Source organism: Ambystoma mexicanum, chromosome 6p (assembly GCF_040938575.1).
Source record: "Ambystoma mexicanum isolate Mex_15411 chromosome 6p, UKY_AmexF1_1, whole genome shotgun sequence".
NCBI classification, from domain to species: Eukaryota; Metazoa; Chordata; class Amphibia; order Caudata; family Ambystomatidae; genus Ambystoma; species Ambystoma mexicanum.
Window position 1 is genome coordinate 1,530,264,788 of NC_090935.1, and position 24,572 is coordinate 1,530,289,359.

General features: G+C 43.4%; 1 protein-coding gene across 2 annotated transcripts in view; it reads left to right on the forward strand.

Annotated features, from left to right (window-relative positions):
- Window positions 1-24,572, forward strand: part of LOC138510612 (ciliary microtubule inner protein 2B-like) — a 169,898-nt gene that overhangs the window by 56,597 nt on the left and 88,729 nt on the right. Inside the window, exons 2-3 of one of the 2 annotated variants that reach the window (XR_011280421.1) lie at window positions 1,534-1,630; window positions 12,084-12,316. Coding sequence is in view for 1 of the 2 variants with exons in the window: in XM_069626397.1 (XP_069482498.1) it covers window positions 12,084-12,316 (233 nt within the window). In the remaining variant the exon portion in view is untranslated. The remainder of the gene's footprint in view (window positions 1-1,533; window positions 1,631-12,083; window positions 12,317-24,572) is intronic. The other variant, XM_069626397.1, reaches the window with a different exon arrangement.

Genomic DNA, 24,572 nt, shown 5'->3' on the forward strand with positions numbered 1-24,572 from the left:
TTTAACTATTGCACAAACTCCCTAGGTGCCTGATCCTCCCCACATTGCAAATTATATGCAGCCTTACGTGCCTCTTGTGGGTTCCTATGTGTGGGAAAATGTTACAAAATGGCGGCCTTATAGATGGACCATTTGTAATGATTCTGGTCCTCCAGTCCCGAAAAGAAGCTGAGTACACAGAAGAGAATCTCCATTTCACAAACTCCATACAATTTATATAATTTTTAATTCCAAATGAGGATATCATGTGTTCATACACCTCTAGATGTTCCCACACCGAATACATAGCACCTTGATCTGTCTAATTGGGACTTTACAAAACCCTGTCTTTGTTTCCCTGTCTTCCTTTTTCCCAGCACCTGAGTCCAGTCACATTTTGACTCAGAGCTGCTATCGGCACTCCATTCCCTGTCTTCTATGCACTCCTTATCTCTATGAGACTGGGAATACCTCCCAGAGCCACAGGGTCTGGACTCCTCTAGCCTGTGCTGCCATGAATTCTCAGGGTCATTTCCCCTGTAGTCACCTTTTGGCACAGGATAATACTCAGTCTCTTCCTCAGGCTGACTCAACTGTGTAGTCATCCCCTTCCAGATAGTCTGGAAAATTCACCCCTTCCCCTGAATGTAAGGAGGCTTTTAATATGCCCCTCCTAGTTGGAAGCTTTGAATGTTCTTCTCTGGCAAAGCTAGCTAGGTGGTCTCTCTGCAAGCTCATGTTTCTTTAAGTCCAACTTCCTTATTGTCTCATCAAGGGAGTTTTCATGGTCGGAAGTACTCACAGGATTATTCTTGACTTTCCAGGACACACTGGTCCAGCCACCTTCCCTTCTGTGTGATAGAGGTGAGTACTCATCCATCTCAGATAAGAACGGGCCTCCTCGAGGAGTTTGGATAGGCCTGGGTAAGTCCAGGTGCCTCACATTTCCTTGTAATTGGTAGGTAGAAGGCATGAGGTCAGTCACAGTTGGCCCATAGAATGTTGTGGTTAACTGGCATGAGGTTCTTGTTGGACAGGCCATCACCCCTGGATCAGAGGGCCCTTTCCCATACCTTGATTGGTCAGGGTGCCTCAATGCCTGCTTGTATTTTTCAATTTCATTTGTCAAACTCTCACACCTGCTTCTCTCTGTCCTTATTTCCTGATGGTATTGAGAGAGCAGTTTGTTTTTTTAAACTTTATTTTTGGGTTTTCAGATAAATACAAAATAAAAAAAGCACCAATGGGGTGCAACAACAACAAATGCACCGCTCTGCTCACCACCCAATACTTCCCCCCACCCGTATCATTGTCCAAAGTAAACTATACTGTTGTTACGCCTTCCTCTCGCAGTTCATTTTTGGCTACGCTTCGAGTTAGTTCATGTCCACTTTGAGTATTTAAGGGGTTTGCATTTGTGAATCGGTATCTTCTGATGTTGAGAGTACATATGTTACGTAAGGGCCCCATATGTCAGGAGGACGTGCGTGTAAGGGTAGCATTCTTACAAATTCTGTTTCCACATCTTGACAGTACAGTATGTCCTTTTTCCAGGCTGCTAGAGTGGGGACTGGTCCACGACCCCAGGCAATGACGATTCTTCTACGTGCCAGTACAAGGAGGAGAGCTGCAAGTTTCCACGTTGAGGAAGGTAGGTATTTAGTTAAACTAAGGAGGGCCAATGTGGGGAGTGGTGATAGTGCCTCTCCTATTATATTATTGCAGCTGTTGTGTGTAGGACTTGGGTCCAGAATTGGGACACCTCAGGGCAATCCCAGGCGAAATGGAAAAAGTCAGCGGCTGCGGTGCCACACCATTCGCAACTTGCTTCTGATTCTGGATGTTGTCTGTGTTTTTTGGCTGCGGTAAAGTATGTTTGATGCACAAAGTTGAAGTGGATTTGTTTGAAGGTTTGTTTATCGCCACTTTTTGGGTTTGACTGAGGATATAGGCCCAGTCTTCTTCAGATATTGTGGCTTGGATAGCTGTTTCCCACTGTGTTTTTGTTCGAGTTTCGATGATGGTTACTGAATCTGTTAGTAGGGATTTGTATATCAGTGAGACCAGCCTTCCCTCTCCCTTCGCCTGGATTGTATTATGTAGAAGATCCCATGTGGTTGGTTGCAGGCAGAGGGAATGACAGGAACAATGACTGTAGGGTGTAGCATAGTCTGAAGTAAATGAATGTGTCGGGTGATGAATGACTTCCTTTGTCTCTGGCCTGCTGGGGTGTAATGAATAGGCCTTCAGGGAACAGGTCACTGAGGGTTTGAATGTCGACCTTATTTAGCCATTGATGGAAAACCTTCTCAGCTCTTAGGGGGACACCTTGCACTAAATTTGATTGGCAGCAGGGGAGAGAATCTGATTTGTATATTGTATTTCTGTGCCATTTATTTCCAAATTGCGTAGGTGGACAAGACAGTGTTCATCGTGTTGTGTGGTACCGGGATGTGACCAATAATGACGGCTCTCAGTAGGTAAGGGGATGCGAGGGCCCGTTCTATCTGGACGTGTGGTCGAATAAAGTGTGTTGTGTACCAGTGACTTAGGAACTGTGCTTGGGCTGCCCAGAAGTATCTCTCTATATCATGGAGTGCGAGGCCACCGCGTGACGTTGGTATTACTAGTGTTGTTTATGCTACTCTTGCTGGTTTTCCCGCCCAGAGTAGATCCAGAATTAGGCTTTTGACTTTTTGTAAAAAAGGACCGTGGTAGGAATAGTGGTATGTTCGTGAATAGGTAGAGGAGTTTGGGGAGAATCACCATTTTGATCAATGAGGCTCTGCCCCACAGTGTTAGCGGGAGTGTTCGCCATCTGTGTATGCGCTCTTGGAGCAATCCTAGTGTTGTCTCGTCGTTGTCCTTATATATATCGTTGTGGTTGAGGGACATAAAGATACCTAGGTAGCGAACCCGAGAGCTTTCCCACCTAAACCCGTGATCATCTAAGAATTCAGTGGTGTTCTGGGTCAGGGCGAATATCATTGACTTGGAGTGATTTGTCTTTAGACCAGTGACATTGCTAAATGTAATCACTTCACGCATTATAGGATTCAGGTTAGTTTGGGGTTCATGAACAAACAGGATCACATTGTCGGCATAGAGGGAGACCACTAGTCTATGGGGCTCTAAAGTGAGGCCTCTATGGAGTTGCTGGGAACACAGCTGCGAAGCTAGGGGTTCTATTATCAAGGCGAAAATTAGGGCCGATAGGGGGCAGCCTTGTCTGGTTCCTCGTTCGAGGGTTATGCTGGTAGATTTTGCGTTACCTAAGATGATGGAGGATCAAGGGTTATTGTAAAGTAGTGAGATCATTTTAATGAAGAAGTTCCCTATCCCCATTTGTTTGAGTACCGCAAAGAGGTAGGGCCATTCGACCCAGTCAAAGGCCTTCTCGGCGTCGAGTAGGATGGCTATTGCTTGGTGCGAGGGGTCAAGTGCTTCTATAACGCTGAATAGCCGTCTGATGCCGTATGTTGTGCTACGCCCGGGGATGAATCCTGCCTGGTCACCCAACACTAATGCGTGCATAAGGGGGAGTAGTCCTGCTGTTAGGATTTTGGTGAGTATTTTGTTGTCCAGGTTGATCAGAGAAATTGGCCTATAGCAAGTGCAGTCTTCAGGGGGTTTGCCTGTCTTGTGTAAAAGAATAACTTTGGCTTCTCGCAGTGTTGGTGGAAGAATTCCTTGATCTAAGGCTTCTTCGTAGACTTGGAGTAGTAACAGGGCGATAGTGGCACAGAAGGCCTTATAGAATTCACCCGTGAGGCCATCAGGGCCTGGGGCCTTAGTATTGGGTAGGCTTTTGATGGCCAATAGAATCTCTTCTGTTGAGATGGGTGCGTTTAGGGGTTTGCGAAGCTCGTTATCTACCCAGTAAAGTTCAGTGTCGTTTAAGAAGTTTTGCAATTTCTCAGGGTGTGTGCTGTGTTTAGAGCTACATAAATCTTGATAGAAGGCTGAAATGTGGCTACAATTTATACCTCTGTGTACACTAGTGTTCCTTGTGCGTTGCGGATTCGTTCTACGCAGATGGGTTTCCTATTGGTAGCTATTAAGCGGGCTAATAAGGCACCTGGCTTCTGGCCTTCGCTGTATTCCTGAACCTGGTGTTTACATCCCAGGAACTTTAGCTCTCAGTCAGCTGTTTCTCTGAATCTTAGCAGCTCTTCTTTTAGTTTGGCTTGGTACTGCAGTACGATATAGGTGGTGCATTCGAGTTCGAGTTTTTTAGACAGAGCTCACTGTTTGCCAGTTCACGTTTTATCAGTTTCAAGATTCCATTCTCTTTTGATATGCACACTCCTCGTATATAACATTTTAGCGTTTCCCACAAAGTGCCTGCAGAGCTGACTGATTCTTGGTTTACCTCTAGAAAGGAAGTGATTTCTTGCTGTAATTCAGATGCGAACAGTTGGCCTGTCAGTGATCCGGGCTTGAATCTCCAGTTGAGCGTTGTCGGTTTAGTGTTGGGTAGGATGTATTTAAGTGTCACCATGGAGTGATCGTAGAAGGATCTGGGGAGAATTTGACAGGTCCTCCATTGGAACGGGCTACGAGCTGACACCATAAGGTAGTCTATACGTGAACTGGTGTTGTGGACAGCTGAGTGCAAAGTATATTCTCTCGAGTCCCAATTAAAGTGTCTCCATGCGTCGACCAGGTCGAATGCTTGCCAGATTTCTTTGACCTGGAGACTAGCTTTGGATGCCCAGCCAAGTGCGTTGTGCGATTTGTCTTTTTGCGGGTCCATTGGTGTGTTAAAATCTGTTCCCCAGATGATTGTAGCTGAGCTGGATCTTCCCAGGTGTGTCATGACCCAGTTGAAATTATTCGGGCCATCCGTATTGGGGGCGTATGAGTTCACTAGGACTAATTCTTTCCCCGCAAGGATTCCCCTCACCAGTAATGTTCTTCCCTCAGTGTCTTTCTTGGACTCCACCAGGCTGAAGTTAGCTTTTTTGTCAATTAAAATGGCTACCCCTCTTGCATATGATGAGTATGATGCGAAGTACCTATGACATCCCCATGTCTTGGCCCAATGATGTTCGGATTGCGGAAGGAGGTGGGTCTCTTGTAGCATGGCCATGTCAATTTTATGTCTCCTCAGATATTGGAGGATTCACAGAGTTTTCTCTGGCTGATTGCTCCCTCTAATATTCCAAGTAGCTACCTTGAATTGACCAGGTGGATATTATTGGAGCGTTCATCTGTGGTCAAGTGATGAGTGGCGAATCTCGGTGGTGCCACAGTGATGCGTGAGAAGCCGTTCATTTTCATGATGGGTGTGGTGAAAGCATGAGGCTTATCCGGGGTGGGGAATAGGTGAGTTGTCGAGGGCGTCTTCTCGTAACTGGCATCCCTCACTTGCGCAGGCAACTCCCAACTGGCCCACGTTAATACTCCCCTTATAAACAAAAAAGTTAACAGTGGCGTGCTCGAGGGGGGTTATTAACCTTCAAAGGAGGAAGGGATCTCTTGAATTATAGGATTATTGTTCTGTGGTAGTGGTTACAGCCTGGGGCGGCCTTCTTTGTGCGGTTGAGTGTTGGTTTAAGGTGGTTCTCTCCTCAACCGGTCTCTGCATGGCAGGCGCGGGTTGTTAGAAGCAGGTCTGCAGCCGAATCTATCCAGGTAGCTGCTAGCTTCCTCGGTTGAGTTGAAAAATTGAACTTTCCCATCATGTTGGATGTGTAGTTTTGCAGGAAAAAGCATCAAGTACAGTATTTGGTTGTGTTGCAGTCGACGTTTGACAGCTGCATATGATCTTCTTTGTGCTTGGACGACCGGGGAGAAATCTGGGTAGAACTGAATGTTGTCACCCTCATACTGGAGGTCTCCCTTTTCCCTGGCTAATTTGAGTATTTTATCACGGTCTTTGTAATTTAGGAGTTTCGCTATGATTGGGCGTGGGTTTGCTCCTGGGATTGGTTTAGTGTTGGGAACCCTGTGTGCTCTTTCAACAACAAACAGTTGGCAGAGGGCCTCAGCTCCAAAAAGGACAATGCACATTTTTTCAACATGGTCTTCCATTTTGTTTCTTAACTGTTGCTCTCTGACTCCAACTATTCTGACGTTATTTCTGCGAGAGCGCCCCTCCAAGTCCTTGTTCTTTGCGCTCAAAGCATTCATTTGATTTTCAAGCAATGAGACCCTAGAGGTCATAGATGTCGCGCCATCATCCAGGTCCGAGACGCGTTGTTCAACTGCATCTAGTCTGTCTGCGTGCTTGTCCAGGCGATGCTGTAATTGGTCGACTTTTGAGGACAGTGTGTCGAGTTTGCAGTATAGGCTGCCTATTCCAGGCTTCAGGTCTAATACGATTTCTCTTATATCGGAGTTCTGGGACTGTTCTTTATCTTGAACCGTGTCCTGTACAGGCGACTCCGGCCTGTTGTTGGGTTTGTTTGATTTGGTGGAGGAGCCGGGTTCGAAATTCAATTTCCGCTGAGACTTGTCGGTTTTTCCCATGGTAAACTGGGAGGAGGTGACTGCTGTGTTGTGGTGACTGCCTGATTACTTGGATAATGGAGGTATGAACCTGATGAAGTTGGTGATATTGGGCAGGTCACTCTTGTGTGATGAACGGCTTGGGAGGCGCAAATGAGGAATGCTGGGTGCCTTTGGCGGGTTTGTGCTAGGAGGGTCCACAGCACTCGGGGGGGATCTATTACTGCGAGTCAACACTGATGTTCCCCGAGGTGGTCTCTTCTGAAGGTTTCACTTCTGTTTGGTAGACTGCTGGGGGTGCTATGGGGGCTGTAACCTTGTTGGTTGCTGCTGTCTGTTAGCTTTGCCTCCGTGGGGTTCACAGTGATGTGGTTGTGGTGGAGATGTTTTGCCAGAGTTGGGGGGGGCACCACAAGGTCCGTGGGTGCCTTTTTCAGCCGTGAATAGGGCTCTTAGCTGTGTTTTACCGCTGATTTGTCTTTCGGGAGCATGGTTAAGCGGTTTGTTATGAGTCTAGGTCTGTACATTTGGCGCTGTATCTTGGTCTTGGAGCATCACTGGTAGTGGCATTGGGAACAGTGGTTGCGCCTTGGTGTGGTGCGGTGGTGTACCTCAGCCTCTCTCTCTCCACCTGAGTCTGGGGGGGCTGTGGCCTGTCACACACCTTATCTTTCTTAGCTGTTTAGGAGCAGTGGGAGAATGGGGGAAATAGTGCTCCACCTCTTGGTTAGTGGCTCATTGCCTCTTGTTTCCGGGATTCTCTTTGCTCCGGCACATAGGCTTGATGCATAGCGGGTCCCACCTGGGGGGGGTGGCGTATGAGGAAGCGTGGCGTGGATCTCCGCTCGCGAGCTGCAGTGTGTGTCACACGGACGAGCCGGGGCGCTCGTGATATCAGCCCATGCTGGTTGGGCATAGGTTGGGAGGACAGGTGCGCTGTGGCTGCCGCGCTCACCCCGGGACCCCCATACCGTCTCGCCCTGCATGGACCACTCGCAGGCGGCAGCACCCTTCTCTTCCATCCTGCTGCGCTGGTGGTTGAGGATCACAGTTTGAGCTGGATGCGTCCGCGTCCCTTTGGACGTTCATGTTGGTTTCGACTGCAGATGTCACAGGCTCAGTCAGAGCTGCTGGACAGGCCTCTCTCAATGGCCGCTGGTGTCCCCCCGGCCAATCGGCGATTCCTCGTCTCGGTGGCTGCGCGGTCCCCCGCTGGCTCCTTTTCCACTGGTTGCTTGCGGCGCTGCTGTTGTGACCGCTGCAGCTGGGGCCTTCAGGCTGCGCAATCTGGGCCTGGGCAGCAGTTCGCTGATGTGGGTATCTCGGTGGGAGGGGCCCTGACAGTGACGATATTAGGTTCAAAATGGATGGCAGTGAACACTGCAGATTTCTGTCGGCATATTAGTTGTGGTAGCTACCACAGAAGCACAGATTATTCAGGATTCATCTGGAGCTACGTGGAGCTCTTTAGGGAGCCGCCATCTTGGTTGGCTCTCTAGCGCCCTCTGTGAGAGAGCGTTTTTTTTTTTTAACTCTGACAGCAGGGCTTGATTGGCCTTCAGCACCTACTCTGGGCCATTAATCGATCTTTAAATTCCCTGATTCAATTCCAACTTGACTAATTTTCATTTTGTGCGGCTGCATTGTGCGCGCATATTCAAAGTGGTTTGTTCCTACTTAATTTCCACTCACAATACCAAATAAATAATCAATTCTTATGCAATTAGAATTTTTCCTCTCTGGAACTCATGAGTCCTCACTGCACTTTAACAAAGCAAAGATGGCTTTCCCTCCATCTTAATGCAATTACATCAAAATGAATAGTCTGTCACAATGCACTTGTCATGATTCAAAAATAGCCATCCGAATCCTGTCCGAGCTTTATTGATGGGGTGTTCTTTCCCTCCCCTATCAAGATGTCACACAACAAACTGTTTAATGTCAATTTTTTGTTCGCCCCTATTTCCAATTAATCACATGCCCCTTGGATCCCCCCACTGTGCCAACAATTAGCCAAAAACCAGAACAGTGTACAGGAAATATATTTGTATTTATTTGGATTATAGCTAATCAAGATCGCACTAAACTACACACGCCCCCTTTGTGCGGCTCGCAATTAAACTTCTTAATAAATCACACAAGTTGGTTGAAAAAAACACAAATCACAATACTTTACTTTATCCCAATTTCAATTCAAGAAATAATCAACACTGGTCAATGAACAAAATCAATTTACATATGTAGTGCTGGGCACATTTTGATTTTCCTGCATGCTTAAAAGGCTAGCAGTTTAGTTTATAGATGTACACAAAAGCATATGGCAATTATTTTTTCACCTACACTTTTGCTATAGTCCCTTAAGTGCCAGGCTGTTATGTAAGTCTACGCAAAAAGGACAAGCATACTCGTCCTTGGCACTTAAGGGGCTAAAATAAGCACAGTTTGTTTTTCAGACCTCCCACTTTGGTCTGTGTTGGGGAAGTCGGACAGACACATTGTAATCGTTTAGGAATTTTGGATTTTAGACCACCGCCCTCCATTTAAAGGTCTGTGCTGGGGAAGCAGGACAGAAAAATTGTGATGATTTGGGAATTTTGGATTTCAGACCCCCCTCCACTTAAAGGGCTGTGTTGGGGGAAGCTGGACAGAAAAATTGGGACGATTTAGGAATTTTCGATATCAGACCACCCTCCACTTGAAGGCCTGTGTTAGGGAAGCTGGACAGAAACATTGGATTTAAGTTTAGGGACCAGGACACCGCTCAACCTTAAAGAGGCCATCATTACAGGACAAATAGGATTACCCAATTAAATTACAGGCTGTTGTTTTCAGCGTACACTGGCATTGAGCTTTGTTAATTTTGAATGTTAACAAACATCACTGCAGGGTGTTTTGCTAAAGTGGAATTACATTGAAAACCTCTGTTTAAAGTTCAGTAAAGCCAGATGCATTTCAGGGCCCTCTTTGAGGACATGGCAGGGGTCTGGTCACACAACTCTCAATGATGATCCCCAGCTCTTCACCATGGGGCCCAATCAGCTTTTAGGCCTTCCCAGCAATAGACAGCTCCACCCAGATGCAATTTTAGCAAATCTCCTTTGGTGTTTCTGTGTGGCCATCAGTTGGTAATTTTTAGCAACTGTCCCCTTCTCTCATAGTACATCCACTTTATATACTAGTGATGACACCATCAAGATTTCAATATTGGGCAGTGTCCTGCAAGAATTCTCACAACCAGGATTGAACAGTTAACCTTCTCTCTGCTCCACGAGTCCAGCCTCTCTCTAAGGATTGGTTTAGGCATCTAGAACAGAAATATGGCAACTCCCATTTGAAATCCCCTTTTTTTCATGTCAACTTTTTTGGGAAAATGTAGTTATGTGCAAAACCTCCTAATTCACTAGTAACTGCCATAATATATATATATATATATATAACCTCCTAATTCACTAGTGACTGCCATTATTTATATATATATATATATATATATATATATATATATATATATATATATATATATATATATTCTGCATCAGCTAATCATGGGAAATTCAATAAACGAGAGCCGGGGCTGCACCATGTTGCACAGGCATGTGGCATTTGTATGCCATTTGTACAAATAGAATAATAGTTATGAACATGCAATTTATTTTCCATAATCCGTAATTTTGCCCTCCACCAAATTCGTGACATGTTCAGAGAAGCCAGGAACACATTTTTGCTTGGCATTACAATTCCCTGAGTCGCAGGTGGATGAATTTTATTTCAACAAAATCGCCTGGAATTTATCTTAAAAAGGACAAATAAATGAATGCAGTATGACTTGTGTTTGCTGAGAAGAATGCATACGTTATGATAGTCCTTTTAAACTAATGGAAAATGTTCATGTTATGCAAATCTTCTCTCCTTTCTTCCGGCCATTTGCCCTTCTGTTGTTTGAAGTTAGTAGGCTGCTGGTAGTAAATACTTGGGAGGCATCAGCTATAAAGAGATCTCCCACTGCAGTTAATGAGCTAGGCCAGCCCTGTAATGTCCCGAGAGCCTGCTGACATCTGACATGCTGTCCTGTTATCTGAAGTTGACCACCATTTCGATGTGAAACCCTCCTATTTTCTTGTATTTTCAGTTTTACTTAATTGCAGCTCCTCCCACATTCCAGTCACACACTGGCTTGGCTATTTGCCATGCACAGAACTGAGCCTTCAGAGACAACAGGTCTGGGGAAAGTTTGTTTTCAACACCCTTAGCTGGCCACACTTTATTGCAGTTGTACATAGATAGGATGCAAGAGCCAGGCTTGCAGTGTGGGAGTCCTTTGTGAAGTCTGCCCAACAACAAGCAAAAGGGTCTGCCTCGGTCCTAAATGAAATTTACATGTAACCCATGGAAACAGAGTTGCCTTTTCTTTTCAATTGTTGCCAGTATTTTGCATGTGAAGCATAATATACATTACATCTTGTCAACACACACTGAGGCCCTGATTCATAAAGAGTTTTCTAATGGGGTTTTGCCATTATAAAACGCTTCTGTGAATTAGGCCCTAAGTCTTTACCCTGACATATTTATTTTAGCAGGAGAACATTATTCTCATGTCTTGCTTTGAAACTGCAATCACACATGCAAAGCCATTTTAGTGTCAGCATTTGAAAATTCTGATTTTCATGTGAAAGGGGCCTTTGAATTTCTTCTGTCACTGTGAATTAAAAGGCTGCTTTTCCTTTTGCAATGACAGATAGGCATTTTTCACATAGCACTTCCTTGTGTTACTTGCAGAAACTCACACAGTCTGGCTTAATAAGCCCATTTCCAGCGTGAAGGTTTTTTATGAAGGGTGGCTGGTCATTTTTCCAGTGGGAACCTTCAGTTCAGTTTGTTGGGGCCTTTGATTTAAACCCACACAGAACACTTTCTGGTGCTTGAAATATTCATCTCCGACCTTGTCAATTATATCTTTATTTAGAGGGGCTACAAACATCACCCATTTTTTCTTGCTGGTGTGTTTTTCAGATACTGTGCGCATGTCGCCGTTCACATAATTGCTTTTAAATGGTGCTTTTCTGCATCTTTTTCTTCGGGATACATTTCCCTACAAGGCCCATGACCTCTTCACCTCTACCTTTCAGCTGGCCAGACTCAAAGGGTCCCCATATACTTGTCCTTAAGTTGTACATTTTGGGTGACCTATTCAATAGCCAGCACTTTCACTTGGCGTAAATGCAGTTCATATATTGTATTTTACTATCTTCATCTTCTGAAAGGGACCCTCCCCTTCTCCTTCTACCCTACAGTGTTGCACTGATCCTCACACTTCTTACAATTTCTGGTAGAATTACCTCCAGTGGGATTCCTGGCATCCCCAATGGAGCCCTATATGACTCTGTAATGTGGAATAGCAGTGACTTGGAGTGTGAAGATTTGACTCCATTTCCAACAAGTAAATGATAATCAAGTTTGGCAAAATTAGTACAGCCAATGCCTCAAGACTCATAATAAGGCCCGAAATCTTTATTTCTACTTTGAATTCACTATCCTTTCAGAAGTGACTGTTCCTTGATTTAGAATGTAGATGACACACATTCATCTGTTCAGAATTAGATCATTTCTAATTAAGTATGAGTAAAACTACAGAAATACTATATTTTCTCTTTCAGATACACCGGTTATGTTCCAAAACTACGAAGCGAGCTTGGCGATACATACGGCCTTGCCACACACAGATTGCTCACCAATGAACCAGGACAGCAAAAGCCTTTTCCTTTAACGTTATCTGTTAGTGGAGAGGAATGTGCTCTCCCTGGCCCCAAACATGTCACTAACAAGACTTATGGACACCCGGAAATAAACACCCATGCACGGCAAGTGGCAGATCGGAATATAACAGAGGGTACAGTATCCCCTTCATTTTGAAGTTGATTTCCATTTTGTTTGTTGGTATTTAATACTATCATCAGTGTATGAGTGATAGTTGTAGTAGAGTTATTCTGATCTTCAGAAGTGGTTGAAAAAGTTATTAAGGAACAATTGTGACGGAGTGATCTTTGGGGCACGCAACTGAGAGATGACTGGATTTGGAAAAGGAGCGCACATGCTTAGTTGATGAAATCAGTCAGCGAACATGGATGCAAAGTAGAACAGGGTTTAGTCAGCGATTACTGCCATGACAAAGAGGTGACCATGTACAAACCTTTGTTCAATGTTTTGGGGGCCATTCTGCGTTAATGAACGTCTAGAGACATGTGTGTTTTCAATGTATGCAGCTTTGAGGGCATCATCGCTGATCCTGAGTTGGCTGTTTCACTGGGCATGCTCTGGCCAAAACTGAACTGGAATCATATGGGTAAAGAGGGCACTGATGGTGGATTTGAGTCTGGGTTGGGGAATCAGTTTTCTAAAGGATCTCGGATGGGGCAGTGATGCTAAATGTAGTTATTGGGCCTGAATGGGTTCAGAATGACTGTACTGACCAGTGTGAGAAGATGGCGGATAAGCATGGAGCAATAATTTGCCTCTGTTCATCTTCAGGATTATGGTACAGATCAATGCGACAAAGAAAGAAGAAATCAGCTGGTGGTGTTGTGTTACTTTTAGAGCTTTGGGTGATTTACCTAAGCCCCAAGGACTACCATACTGCAAAGGCAAATTTAAAAAAAAAACTTTTTTATTTTACTCTGCATATTCATTGTGTGAACTTACCTTCAGGAAGCAACAGAGCACTGTACATCAGTAGGAGTTATAGGCAATTTTATTTTTAGATGGTTATGGTTGAACAATTCTCCCCATAATACATATATTAGTAGCATCCCATTTAGGGTAGCAGTTCATATTTATAGTTTGTATGGAACATGTGATGAAAGCGAAGGTTGGGGGTAGTGGGTTTCTGAGGGGTGTACCTTTCAGAATGCGTAATAGTGGAGGCTTTTTACTTTTTCTGAATTGCCGGCGGGTGGGGGCAAGTCTGATTTGGCTAGGTATGTGCCTGGGGGCATGGATCAAGAATGATTGTTTCATGATTCTTTCATTTTGTGCATTTCTGTTGCTCTAGTCTGGCTAGGTCCTGACTTCTGGTGATGCGCTGACCCTAAATGATGAGGACTTTGACAGGTAGGAAAGAGTGTGCATGCTGACAGTATTGTAAGTATGTACATGGTTTTGGAAGGGTTGCATGCTTGTAGAGGTAGCAAGTAATGTTTGAGGACTGTGGACATTTTGTGGTTATATTTATGGAGAGCTTTGATGAGGAAGGAAGCAGCATTAAGGGTTCCCCATACAACTAGGGTGGCTCTGGGTAGGCCGTTGCGTGACCTGTATTATCCATCCAGGTGAGCTAGGAGCAGATCCGGTACGGTGGAACTTAAGCCGGTGTCTGGTTGATTTATTTTCCACAGGAGGCATAGTTGGTACACTGTTGTGTGGGGTTTCTTCCATATGATATACTTTGTCTTTTCCTGATGTGACAGCGGAAGAAACAGTGTCCCTGTGTTCAGCCCCAATAGACCTCAAAGGTACCAAGTCATGAAGCAGCTCATCTCACAATTGTCTGATCCTTTTTTTAGGCTTGCTTCTTACCAATGTTTGCAAGATTTAAAAAGGCAATGCTGAGATGATTTTGCCTATAGCTGATATGTAAAATGATGGCATTTTATTGAGGACAACTATCTAAAAAATGTGTATTTGACTTTTGATTTCATGTGTTTGTATTTGTTCATTTATTAATGTAAAATGCACTCAAAAGTCATATACTAAAAAAAACTTTGGTAAGGGGACGTTATGGTTAAGTTGCCCTACCAAAAACCTGTGCACTTCACTAAAAAACCTATTCAAACGTGCCATTATGGTTCAAAGTAAAATGGAAAAACCCCTGAAATTTGCCAGTTATGGTAGGCTAAGCAACCATAACTGCACGCACCATTGTGCACTGCTACCACTAACACCCAGGACATCAAAGATGACATCACTAATGTCATCACATGTATATTTAATTTTCAGACAAGGGGTTGTGAATGTCATGTTTAGGCATACAGCTGTAAACCTTGGACAAAAATGTCTCCAAGGACCAAAACTCTGACCCTCTGCGCCTCTGCCATCTTCAGTATACGCACCGTTATTTCGCCACAAAGGAACAATGTAAACATCTGATTGGCTGATGCCCACAGTCCCCTTTCCATGCTCGATTTGCTGTAGATACCCGTATGTGACACGCCCTACCCACGGACAAGCGGTGCCTACGTGCGGCATGTAACTCTTAGCCAGACCTTCTACCCTTTCCACATCACTCGCAATTCCATTTCCTCATTGGACACAGCTAAGAAGTCACACAACCATCCACCAATCACATTAACCATCTCTACATCTAATTCGGTCACCAAATTTCGCACTTCAAATGTTCTATTGATCACTGTGAATGCACGTCGCATATCATTCCAAAGCACCTACTTCAAAAACTACTGTGCAAGTGTCGCAGATTTCTACGTACAGCTCCTTCCATGCGCATATGCATGCGTATAAACTACAGGTATGAATATTTTACTCAGAGAACATGTGCAGCCCTCATGATTTCATTTAAAGAAATTATTACCACTAAATCTGCATAGGCAATACATACCAACGGTCGTCCTTTAATTACAAGATGTCCGATTTTTAAATGACAAACCGCACTACTTCTTACTGTCTCCCGCATAACTTATACATACGTTAGAATCCTCCCTTTTTAGTGGGAAACTGCATTTTCCATTAGAAAATGGCACAATCTTTTACTGTGTACCGTCTACATAAATGCTACTTCCAATGCGATCTTATGAGAAAAAGTAAACGCACCTGATTGCTGTGGTGACATCTCCCTTCGAGGGTCTCACGATTTTTTTCAAAATCGTACTTATAATGTGAAAGTACAGATTTTTTCCCCATTTACTATACTGACCTATCGCTTGCAAACCTCTCTGCCATAGATAACACAGCTTAAAAGAAACAAGACATTTTCGTAACCTTAAAAGTGTATGCATTTCTGAAGCACGTGCAACTGACGTACTGCAAGTAACATAGAAAGGCAGCACATAGTGCAGTGAAAAGCACACATGCACTGTGTTCAAATGGCAAAGAAGAATACTGCGACGAAAAATACAACATTAACGTGTACTGTAACATCTGTAGGGGAGGACTGGTCCAAGAAGACCCCCCTCGCCTACGCTTTCTCCCCAGGTGAGGACTATGGGTCCTTTGGGCGTCCCCTCATGCCACCCGGGCCCAGGTGGTGGAGGGTTCACCCACTGGAGACATTGCCCGCACGTATTAATTGCCCACACGTATTAAAATTTAGCTAGGCCTAGAAACCATTTTGTCTGGTAAAGATGGTGTGAGCTCAGCGCACTGTAGCGCGGCCCCCACCCTTGGAGGGTTTCAGTCCTCCTTGTTGCCGCAGCACCCTGGTAGATCCGCTGCGAGCACGTTCCCACGAACAAGACGGACATGAGCTAGTGTAATACACTAACATTGTAACAGTTCACCTCCCGCAGTGTATCATCGCTCCCAGCATGACCCGGCCAGCAGGCCTAGGCAAATGAAAAGAACAGTAAACTGGTCGTTATATGACAGACAATCTTTGTATATTAATGTTGAGACTACTTGCAAAGGATGTTTTTCTTCCATAAAATCCCTTATATTACAAAGCCTGTAAGATGTATAATTACAAAAGATCATGCTCCCATGATATAAGCGATGGTGAGCATATACCATTGCAGTTGGGTACTAATAATAACGGAACGCACCAGGAATCTGTTTGTTACATGTATGACTGGAAAACTTACACCCCATGGGCTCGCGCCATAACTGAACTAATGCTGCTAAGAGGACACAAGAAAACGAATGTAACCATACAAAGGGCCCATGTGAAGAACGCACGAGAAGGCACATGTCATGTGTGCATGTCTAGGCCCCACATGCGCCACCACCGTCACGGACAAGTGGCGGGTTACTTTCTATGTTCTCCACCAATCCTAACTCTACCTCACTTACTGCAAATATATATGCATATAACTAAATACTGTACTTGTTAAAACATAATGTATGAATAAGGTACTCAGACTGGGTATAATCAAAACACATCCAGCAAAGTTTAAATGCATGTTTTGTAATGTTTTGAATAAGTATTATAGAGTGGTCAACTGTTTGTGATGTCTTTACCTAAATCGGCAACACACGAGGGAGATACCTTTGTGAAATATGTGCAAGGCCATTCCCCCTCCCACCCTACGAAGGCTGCCAAGGCATGAGAGCAGAGACCGCGCCGCGCTGCGTTACCTCCCCCAACCAGACTGGAGTCGCTTCAAAGATTTGTAACCCCCTCTGTAGCACCCAAGGCCACCACCTGCCACATGCATTATTTACAGCACAGCAGTAAACCTCTGCCTGAACACACGCGCCCCCTCGTAAACCTCACAACCCACCGGACCATCTCAGACTTATGGCCCCGTGCAATCAAGACACCCAACACTTTGACAACACACAGCGGAACATCCATAACAACTTCTAACAAGGCAGAAAGACATGCACCACCCGTCCCAGGACCTGAAGCTTAGCCCCTCGACCTATGGCCCCGGTCAACAGGACACTGGTAACCATGCCCTGACGTATTACCTCCAGTCCCCTCACAAGGTGCATTCCTCCTGTGTTGCATTAACCTGTTGTATAACCTATCGAAAGATTTACTAAAGAAGATAATACCAGAATGTTTGAATGACTGCGGTGTGCACGGCTTAGGGCTAACAAGTCAAGAAAAGACATTCATCTCTGCCACTGGCCGCGATGGCCCCACAACACCGCCTGGATGAACTCTGCCACCCTGCCAGGCCCAGCCCAACCCACGAGGCTGCCCAGTGACGTCTTCCAGCCAAAGCCAACCACATCACAGCAGCACCTATAGTTAGTCATCACCACCCAATCCCCATGAACTTGTGCCCCCTATAGTGTGTAGGTTCTTATGACGTTTTTTGTAAATATATACGCCTGTCTTTGCTATTGTCAGACAGAGCGCTCTCGGAGTTTGCAGAGTTCTTTGCATGCCCTATTCTGATTGATAAACTCCCATTTACGCTCACCCGCACTCTGTCTTGGCCTTATTCCCATCTTGGGAGAGTCCTTCATTGTCTCTCATTGCGGGGAGGATCGTGCTGTGTGGGGACGCTTGCCTTCACATCACAGCTTTAAACACACACAGTTACTAACTTTTTTTTTTACAATCGTAGTGAAGACTACTCTCCAGAAAATTAACAGCATCTACACTGCAAACGACATATCTGAAGAAACCTGGTCATTCTGCAAAAAAAGTAAGTACAGTATGACCTTTATATTCTTACTATTCCTCAAACAGACTGTGTGGGGTGTGTATTATTTGTGCACCAAAGCAAACAGTGATTTCTGAACCATTCTACCCACAAATCGCCATTTACTGAACAAAGAATAACAGGCAGAATGACTCAAAAATCCCTGTATGTTTGGAACTCAAATAACATACAAATCCCTTAGAATGTTACTACTAGAAAAGAAATAGCTGTTTCAATTTGATGCCAGAACGTTCACTATTAATGCTTGTCCTCACCACTAGCCCACTTTCTACTCTCATCTGAAGCACATTGTAGTAGTATGCAAACAGAAAAGTAGACTTCCCAAATCATTGTAAGAGGCCAATGCACATTCACACACCACCACAAAGTGCTTTCCCATCAAACTTATGCACGCAAGCACACAGCACACATACATTGTACAACAGACTAAACCATGCCTTTTTTTCAACAGACCCCAAAAAATGCCTACCAAAAAGCAAGTTCGTAGAAAGGAACGCAGAAGTAGATCAAATACAAATAAAAGTTTCCAACCTAAGCATCCATCTGTACCAGAGTTTGTTGAGAACGTTGGAACAAAACAGCTAATACATTTGTTTACCAAAACAAAGCAAGCCTCAACTACCGAAACTTTACCCTCTCCAACAAAATGTGGCACGAAGCACAAAACTCTTCATAAAAAATCGGCTACCAGTAACACTAACAATGCTCCTATTAATCCTGATAAAGTAACAAGAACCTATAGTAAAAAAATATTTTTGCAAAAATGTTTCACCACAGAGTCCTTCAGAATCTAATAAGAAGAGGACCGAAATCATCCTCACCCCTTAAAACCTACCATAGAAAAATAATCCTACAAGCTCTCGTGAACAGTGCAATCATTCTCAAAAGGAAGTTGTTTATATTGGTGTTAATAGAATGAAACCACTAAAAAATCTAAGTACCAAACTGCAAAAGAAACTTATCAATAAACGGAATGTGAACAAAAATAACTTCTTACATATTTGTGGAGGTGAATGGAGTCACACTACAACCACAGAAACATATTTTAATGAAGAAGCATACACAATCAAACAAACACAATTGCCATCCATAGCAGTAGAAGAGGATATGAAAACATCAATAATACCATCATGGAACTAGAAACACTGCTTAGAAAAGTATCCCCTGAAAACTCAGAATTTCCTCTCGATTCAACTGAATCAGACCGTCCAGTATACAAATGGCCGTGCACGTCAATGTGTGCCATTCCTAATAAATCTTTCAAATCTTTACGTCAGTTCCTCAATTAGTATGTGAAAGGTAAAGACAAAAATAAAATGAAAGTGCTGCAAAATATGGATACCTTTACAGTGCGCAAATACACAGGACTGCAAGGACATTCACTAGCCTGCATTTCTGGACCTATTTGCAAAAGCACCTTCCATGATATCAAAAGGATATCAATACATCATTCAAATGTAAGAAATCTAGTGTATACAATATACTCTGCTAACAGTCCAGCTTCAGAATTAGCCAATATAAATAACACTCTTCTGCATGGTACACCCAAGTATGTACAAGATCCAGAGAAAATATTTTGGAAGTGAAAGTCACTTACAAAATGCAATACTTTTAGAACAGAATACCAACATTTCTGCAGTTAGCAACCTTCTATTACACACATAGAAAAAGGAAATACTAAAATGTAAAAGTGCATCGGCTGAAATACCAAACCATGTGTGTGTGTGTGTGTGTGTGTGTGTGTTGCCGCAGAACATTCTACAAAAGGAACACAAAAAATGTAGACATAGCATACAAAATAGAAGACAATGAAGAGTCCAAGTGGTTTGAATTAGCTCTGTACCCTTTAGCCGAAAACAAATATGAAATAAGTGAACCCCTAATATGTTGTAATTACTGCACTACAAAACTAGACAACAACCAAAGTCCTTCACGTGCTATCACAAATAATTTGGAATTGTTCCCACTACCAAAAACCTTGCAACAACTCAATTTGTACGAGGGCATCATAATTCAAACAATTCACCCATTTCAAGCAATTATACGCCTTCACCCAAAACCAGCAAAATTACCTCCTTCTGAATTGGTGAAAGGCATTCATGGCAAAGTAGTTTATTTGCCATTAGATCTTACAGAAAATGTACACACTCTAGGAGTGCAACGTTCAATAGAGCATTCTTTAATTGTGTTGGTAAATGGTACACCAACCAAAGACTAAAGAATTTGGCAACAACTGGTGGACTTACATAAAGTTAGACAAGCCTTGCAATATCTAAAAGACAATAACGAATACTACAAGGAGATAAATATTGAAGAAAGCTGAAGGGAAACAACTGAAATAATTGAACAGTCACCAGAAACTGGACAATTTGAACTTCTGGATCCTGCTGCTGTATCCACTCTTTTGGACCAGTACACAATCCATCCATTGCATTCCAATGAAAGCATAGATGATGCACTAGAAACTTACCAAATGAGACAAACCAAAGGTTCACCAATGAGCATATAGGAAATAAGTATAGAAGCAAGTGCTTTTCCACTGCTATTTCCTACTGGCAAAGGTGGAAAGTACGATGATAGACCCACTCAAATGACGGCATCAGAATACCGCTCATTACGAATGTATTCGTAAGATCCCAGGTTTAGACAAAATGTGGAATACATATTCCACCTACTCTTTTAAAGTGAATTAGCAACCCTACGTTATGGAGTTGCACACATTTTGAAATCTGGAACACACTTTCAAAATATGTCAGCTACACAATTAATACAAAAAGTACAAGAAAAAGATGAAGGTTTACAGTCAAGTATAACAAATGTGTTTGCAAACATGCGTGGTACAAAAGAATACTGGTTCCGACGGCACAGAGACGTACGTTGTATGATCAGAAACCTTGGACCACCGACTTGGTTTGTTACACTAAGTTGTGCAGAATATGCATGGGAAGATTTACATGAGTTCCTACGCATAGCAAACAACAACAAAACCAACATACATTTATTAACACCTGGAGAACTTTGCTCTCTAGATCCAGTTAATGTGTCAAGATATTTCCATCATCGTTTCATTGCTATGCTACACTTTATTTGCAATAAAACTGTTCCTCCCCTCGTAGAAGTGCAGCACTTTTTTTGGAGAAAAGAATACCAACCTACAGGAGCACCACATATTCACATGCTTTTATGGATCAAAGGTGCACCTAAATTTGGTCAGGACACTGATGCCACTGTTTTTGCAGTTCATCCAAAAATATGTCACTTGTGAAATCCCTTCACAACGACTGGGCCGTTCAAATTTTCAAATGTAAGTGGTGTTAGCTGCTATGCAAATGTAGCAATGAATATTCTATTTCAATTGCCACCAATGGTTAACAATATTTACTTACACAGTACAAACCAATTGTGTTTGCAAATGTTAGTCCTTCATAGAAACGCAACAAACAATCCTGACAACATGTACAGTGTTTACGGAATAAGACAAGAATTGGACTACTGTGCTGGAATGGTGAGATTCACTATAAACACACAGAAAGATCCACAAGAATTTCTAATACTTACTACAAATACTGGAAAACAAAAGCATACCTATAAATGAAATCTTCCAGATTTCATACATGTGGAAACATACATGCACTCTCTGTAGCAATGTTATACAGGAACAAATCCCAAATGAGCGATTTGTGTATGTATCCATACCTAATTGTGAATCCGTTTCCATTTCAGCAACTGGTACAGAATGCAAACCATGCCAGATTATGTACTATGTGCAATTCAGACAATCGCTCCACCTTACAGATACAAACTCATAGTAAGTACATAATACTTATGCTGCTATGTTATAATGCAGATGGAACAAAAAACAACTGCAAGCTGACTGGATTCACACACGGTCAAGTGTCACTGGAAAAGAAAACCTTTACAACAGTAGGTATAATCTACCATGCAGGAGCTACAACCAATGCAGGTAACTACACTGCATACATTAAAAAGAAATGTGGATGGGTGGAATGTAATGATAGCACCATTACTCTGAAGCAGAGATTGCCAGCTAATCTTACAAATGCCTATTTAATCTTCTTAAAGCCAAAATGTAACAACTAATGTGTACTTCAACATTAACATGAAGAGAAAGCCTACATACAGTTAGAATACGCCAACAGGTATCTAGCTTCCCAAGAGTGTATAACAACACAGAAAAATGAATACCACAGAAGCATAACAACAAATGTACAGTTAGAATACACCAACAGGTATCTAACTGCTGTTAAAAATAGTAAGAAGGCTTCAAGCATAGCATAAATCAGAAAGAACATGGAAACTCTCAAAGAAAGCAAAGAAATAGTTTGTAGCATAGCAAATGAAGTTTTTTTTTAATCCAACAAGGATTTTTTTCTCCCAGACCCAAGGATTTCAAAAACAAAGACAGAAACTGAGCACAATGCACAGTACACTGATTTGTAAACTAAGTATGAGGGTAAACAAAAAGCTAAACTGTCTATTATACAATGTTAGAAGTCTTCATAAAATGCAAACACTAACATGTTTTTTTCTTTTATCACAGAAATTAAAAAAGGCTAGGTGCGCCAAGTACTCCAATCATGTAAAACTTATGTGGATTCTGCACAAATTAAACAGTAAGTATAATTACAGTAATTTCATACATATGCGAATCAACACAGCTAATCTATAGCAGTAATATGGTACAGTGACTGTAGGCTGGACCTAGCATCTTTGATATATAACCCACCACCTACGCCCCACGGGCAAGCAACCCACACTATAGGTCCTACCCACAAACATTGCTACATATCAAAACCATGGTGCTTCTAATTTCACTACTTTTAAGGTTAGTTTTGCGTGCGTGGTCTGCAGCCATGTAACCAAGACACTCGAACATGCAGACAAACAGAGCACCACACCATGCCCATGTTCACTTATAACCTCACTCCTTATCACTTCAGTCTTGGGTGCATGGCCTTTTCAAGACTCTGGGTACTGGCCACAACCACTGCAGCACGTCACACCCATAGCGGCGTACTAATCAATACCACACCCATAGGAAAAAATAATGTAAGTAGGACATGTACTCAGTTTCAATGTTTGCTAACACCACACATGTCCTTAGAACAGTTTCAAGGTGCCTGTGCACAGCATGGACAGAAATAGTACCCCTATTAAAACCCTCATTTTCTGTGAGTGATGTGCAATGCTATAGGCGTATCTGTAGCTGTGATATGCAGCAATGGTTGTGGCTAGGGCCTAAAGTCGTAGATGAATGTTCAGACATATTGCAATGTATGTGTGAGAAGTGGCTTTTAGCTCCAGTGCGTATAACTTTGTTCTTGGGTGCATGGCCTTTGGCCATGCAGCCAAGTCTCTACACGCTCTCCACAACCATTTAACCCATAATCAAAACTATAGTTCTACCAATGTCTGTACTATGCTGCGGTGGTTGTGGCCAGGGCCTAGAGTCTTGGAAGTATGGCCTACGGCCATGCTCCCAAGACTCTAGGCCCTGGCCACAACCACTGCAGCATATTACACCCATGGTCACTCATAAATGAGTGACACATGCATGCAATGAAAGATTATAACCATATCATGCACTCATTTTGCACCCAGGACTCTAGGTCCTGGCCGAACTTACCAGATGCATAAAGAAATATGTGGGTGTGATGTATGAATGAGATATCCTACACTGCTTGTCAGAAGGGTCAGCACTCTTCCATGTATGGCTCATCCTGCAGCCATGCACCCAAAACTGTACGTCCTGGCCACAACTACCGCACTATGTAAAATCCATATTGGCTGGAAACTTTAGCGTTGACAAATGTGTTCTCAGGTGCATGGCTCTAGGCCATGCACTAAAGACTGCAGATCCTCCCCACAACCACCTGAGTGATGTGTGGTAGTAGGGGTGCAGCGATAGTTGTGATATGCTTCAGTGGTTTTGGCCAGAGGCTAGAGTCCTACCTGTATGCCCATAGATATTACAGTATATGGGTGGGCAGTGGCTTATACCTCCAGTGCTTATAATTTTGTTCTTAGGTGCATGGCCTACGGCCATGCGCCCAAGACTTTACATACTCCCCACAACCATCTAATCGATAATCAATACTACAGGTGTATCCATGGGTGTGACATGCAGCGGTGGTTGTGGCCAGGGCCTACAGTCTTGGAAGTATGACCTTCGGCCTACGGCCTACGGCCATTCATCCAAGACTCTAGGCCCTGGCCACAACCACTGCTGCATGTCACACCCATGGCGGCGTACTTATCAATAGCGCACCCGTTGTAAAAAATAATGTAATAATGACATGTACTCAATTTGAATATTCGCTAACACCACGGTGTCCTTAGAACAGTTTCAAGGTACCTGTGCGCACCACGGACTGAAATATTACCTCCATTAAAACCCTCATTTACTGTACGCAGTAACATTCCGAACAAGTGAATACAATATTAACACCTACCGCCTGAACAAATACATTTTTTCCACCCATCTCGTACTGTGTGAACCACCCCAAGCACTATGACACAGCAAAATAGGTTTCGAAATAGCATGTTGCCACTGGTCGCCGCTGCGCTGTCGGCGGATCCAAGATGTTGGGCGCATCCAAACAATCTGCCGCACAACACGTCTCACTGCAGCCAATCGACAGAGACGTCACTTGTCTGCGGTCCTGACAGCAGCCCCTTAGCCAATCGGTATCTTGTCCTCCAAGCGAACAGGGAAGTGTGACCGCGGAGCGGACATAGATATCACTAATTTTTTTAGACCTACTTTTTGGTCGTTTTAAAGAA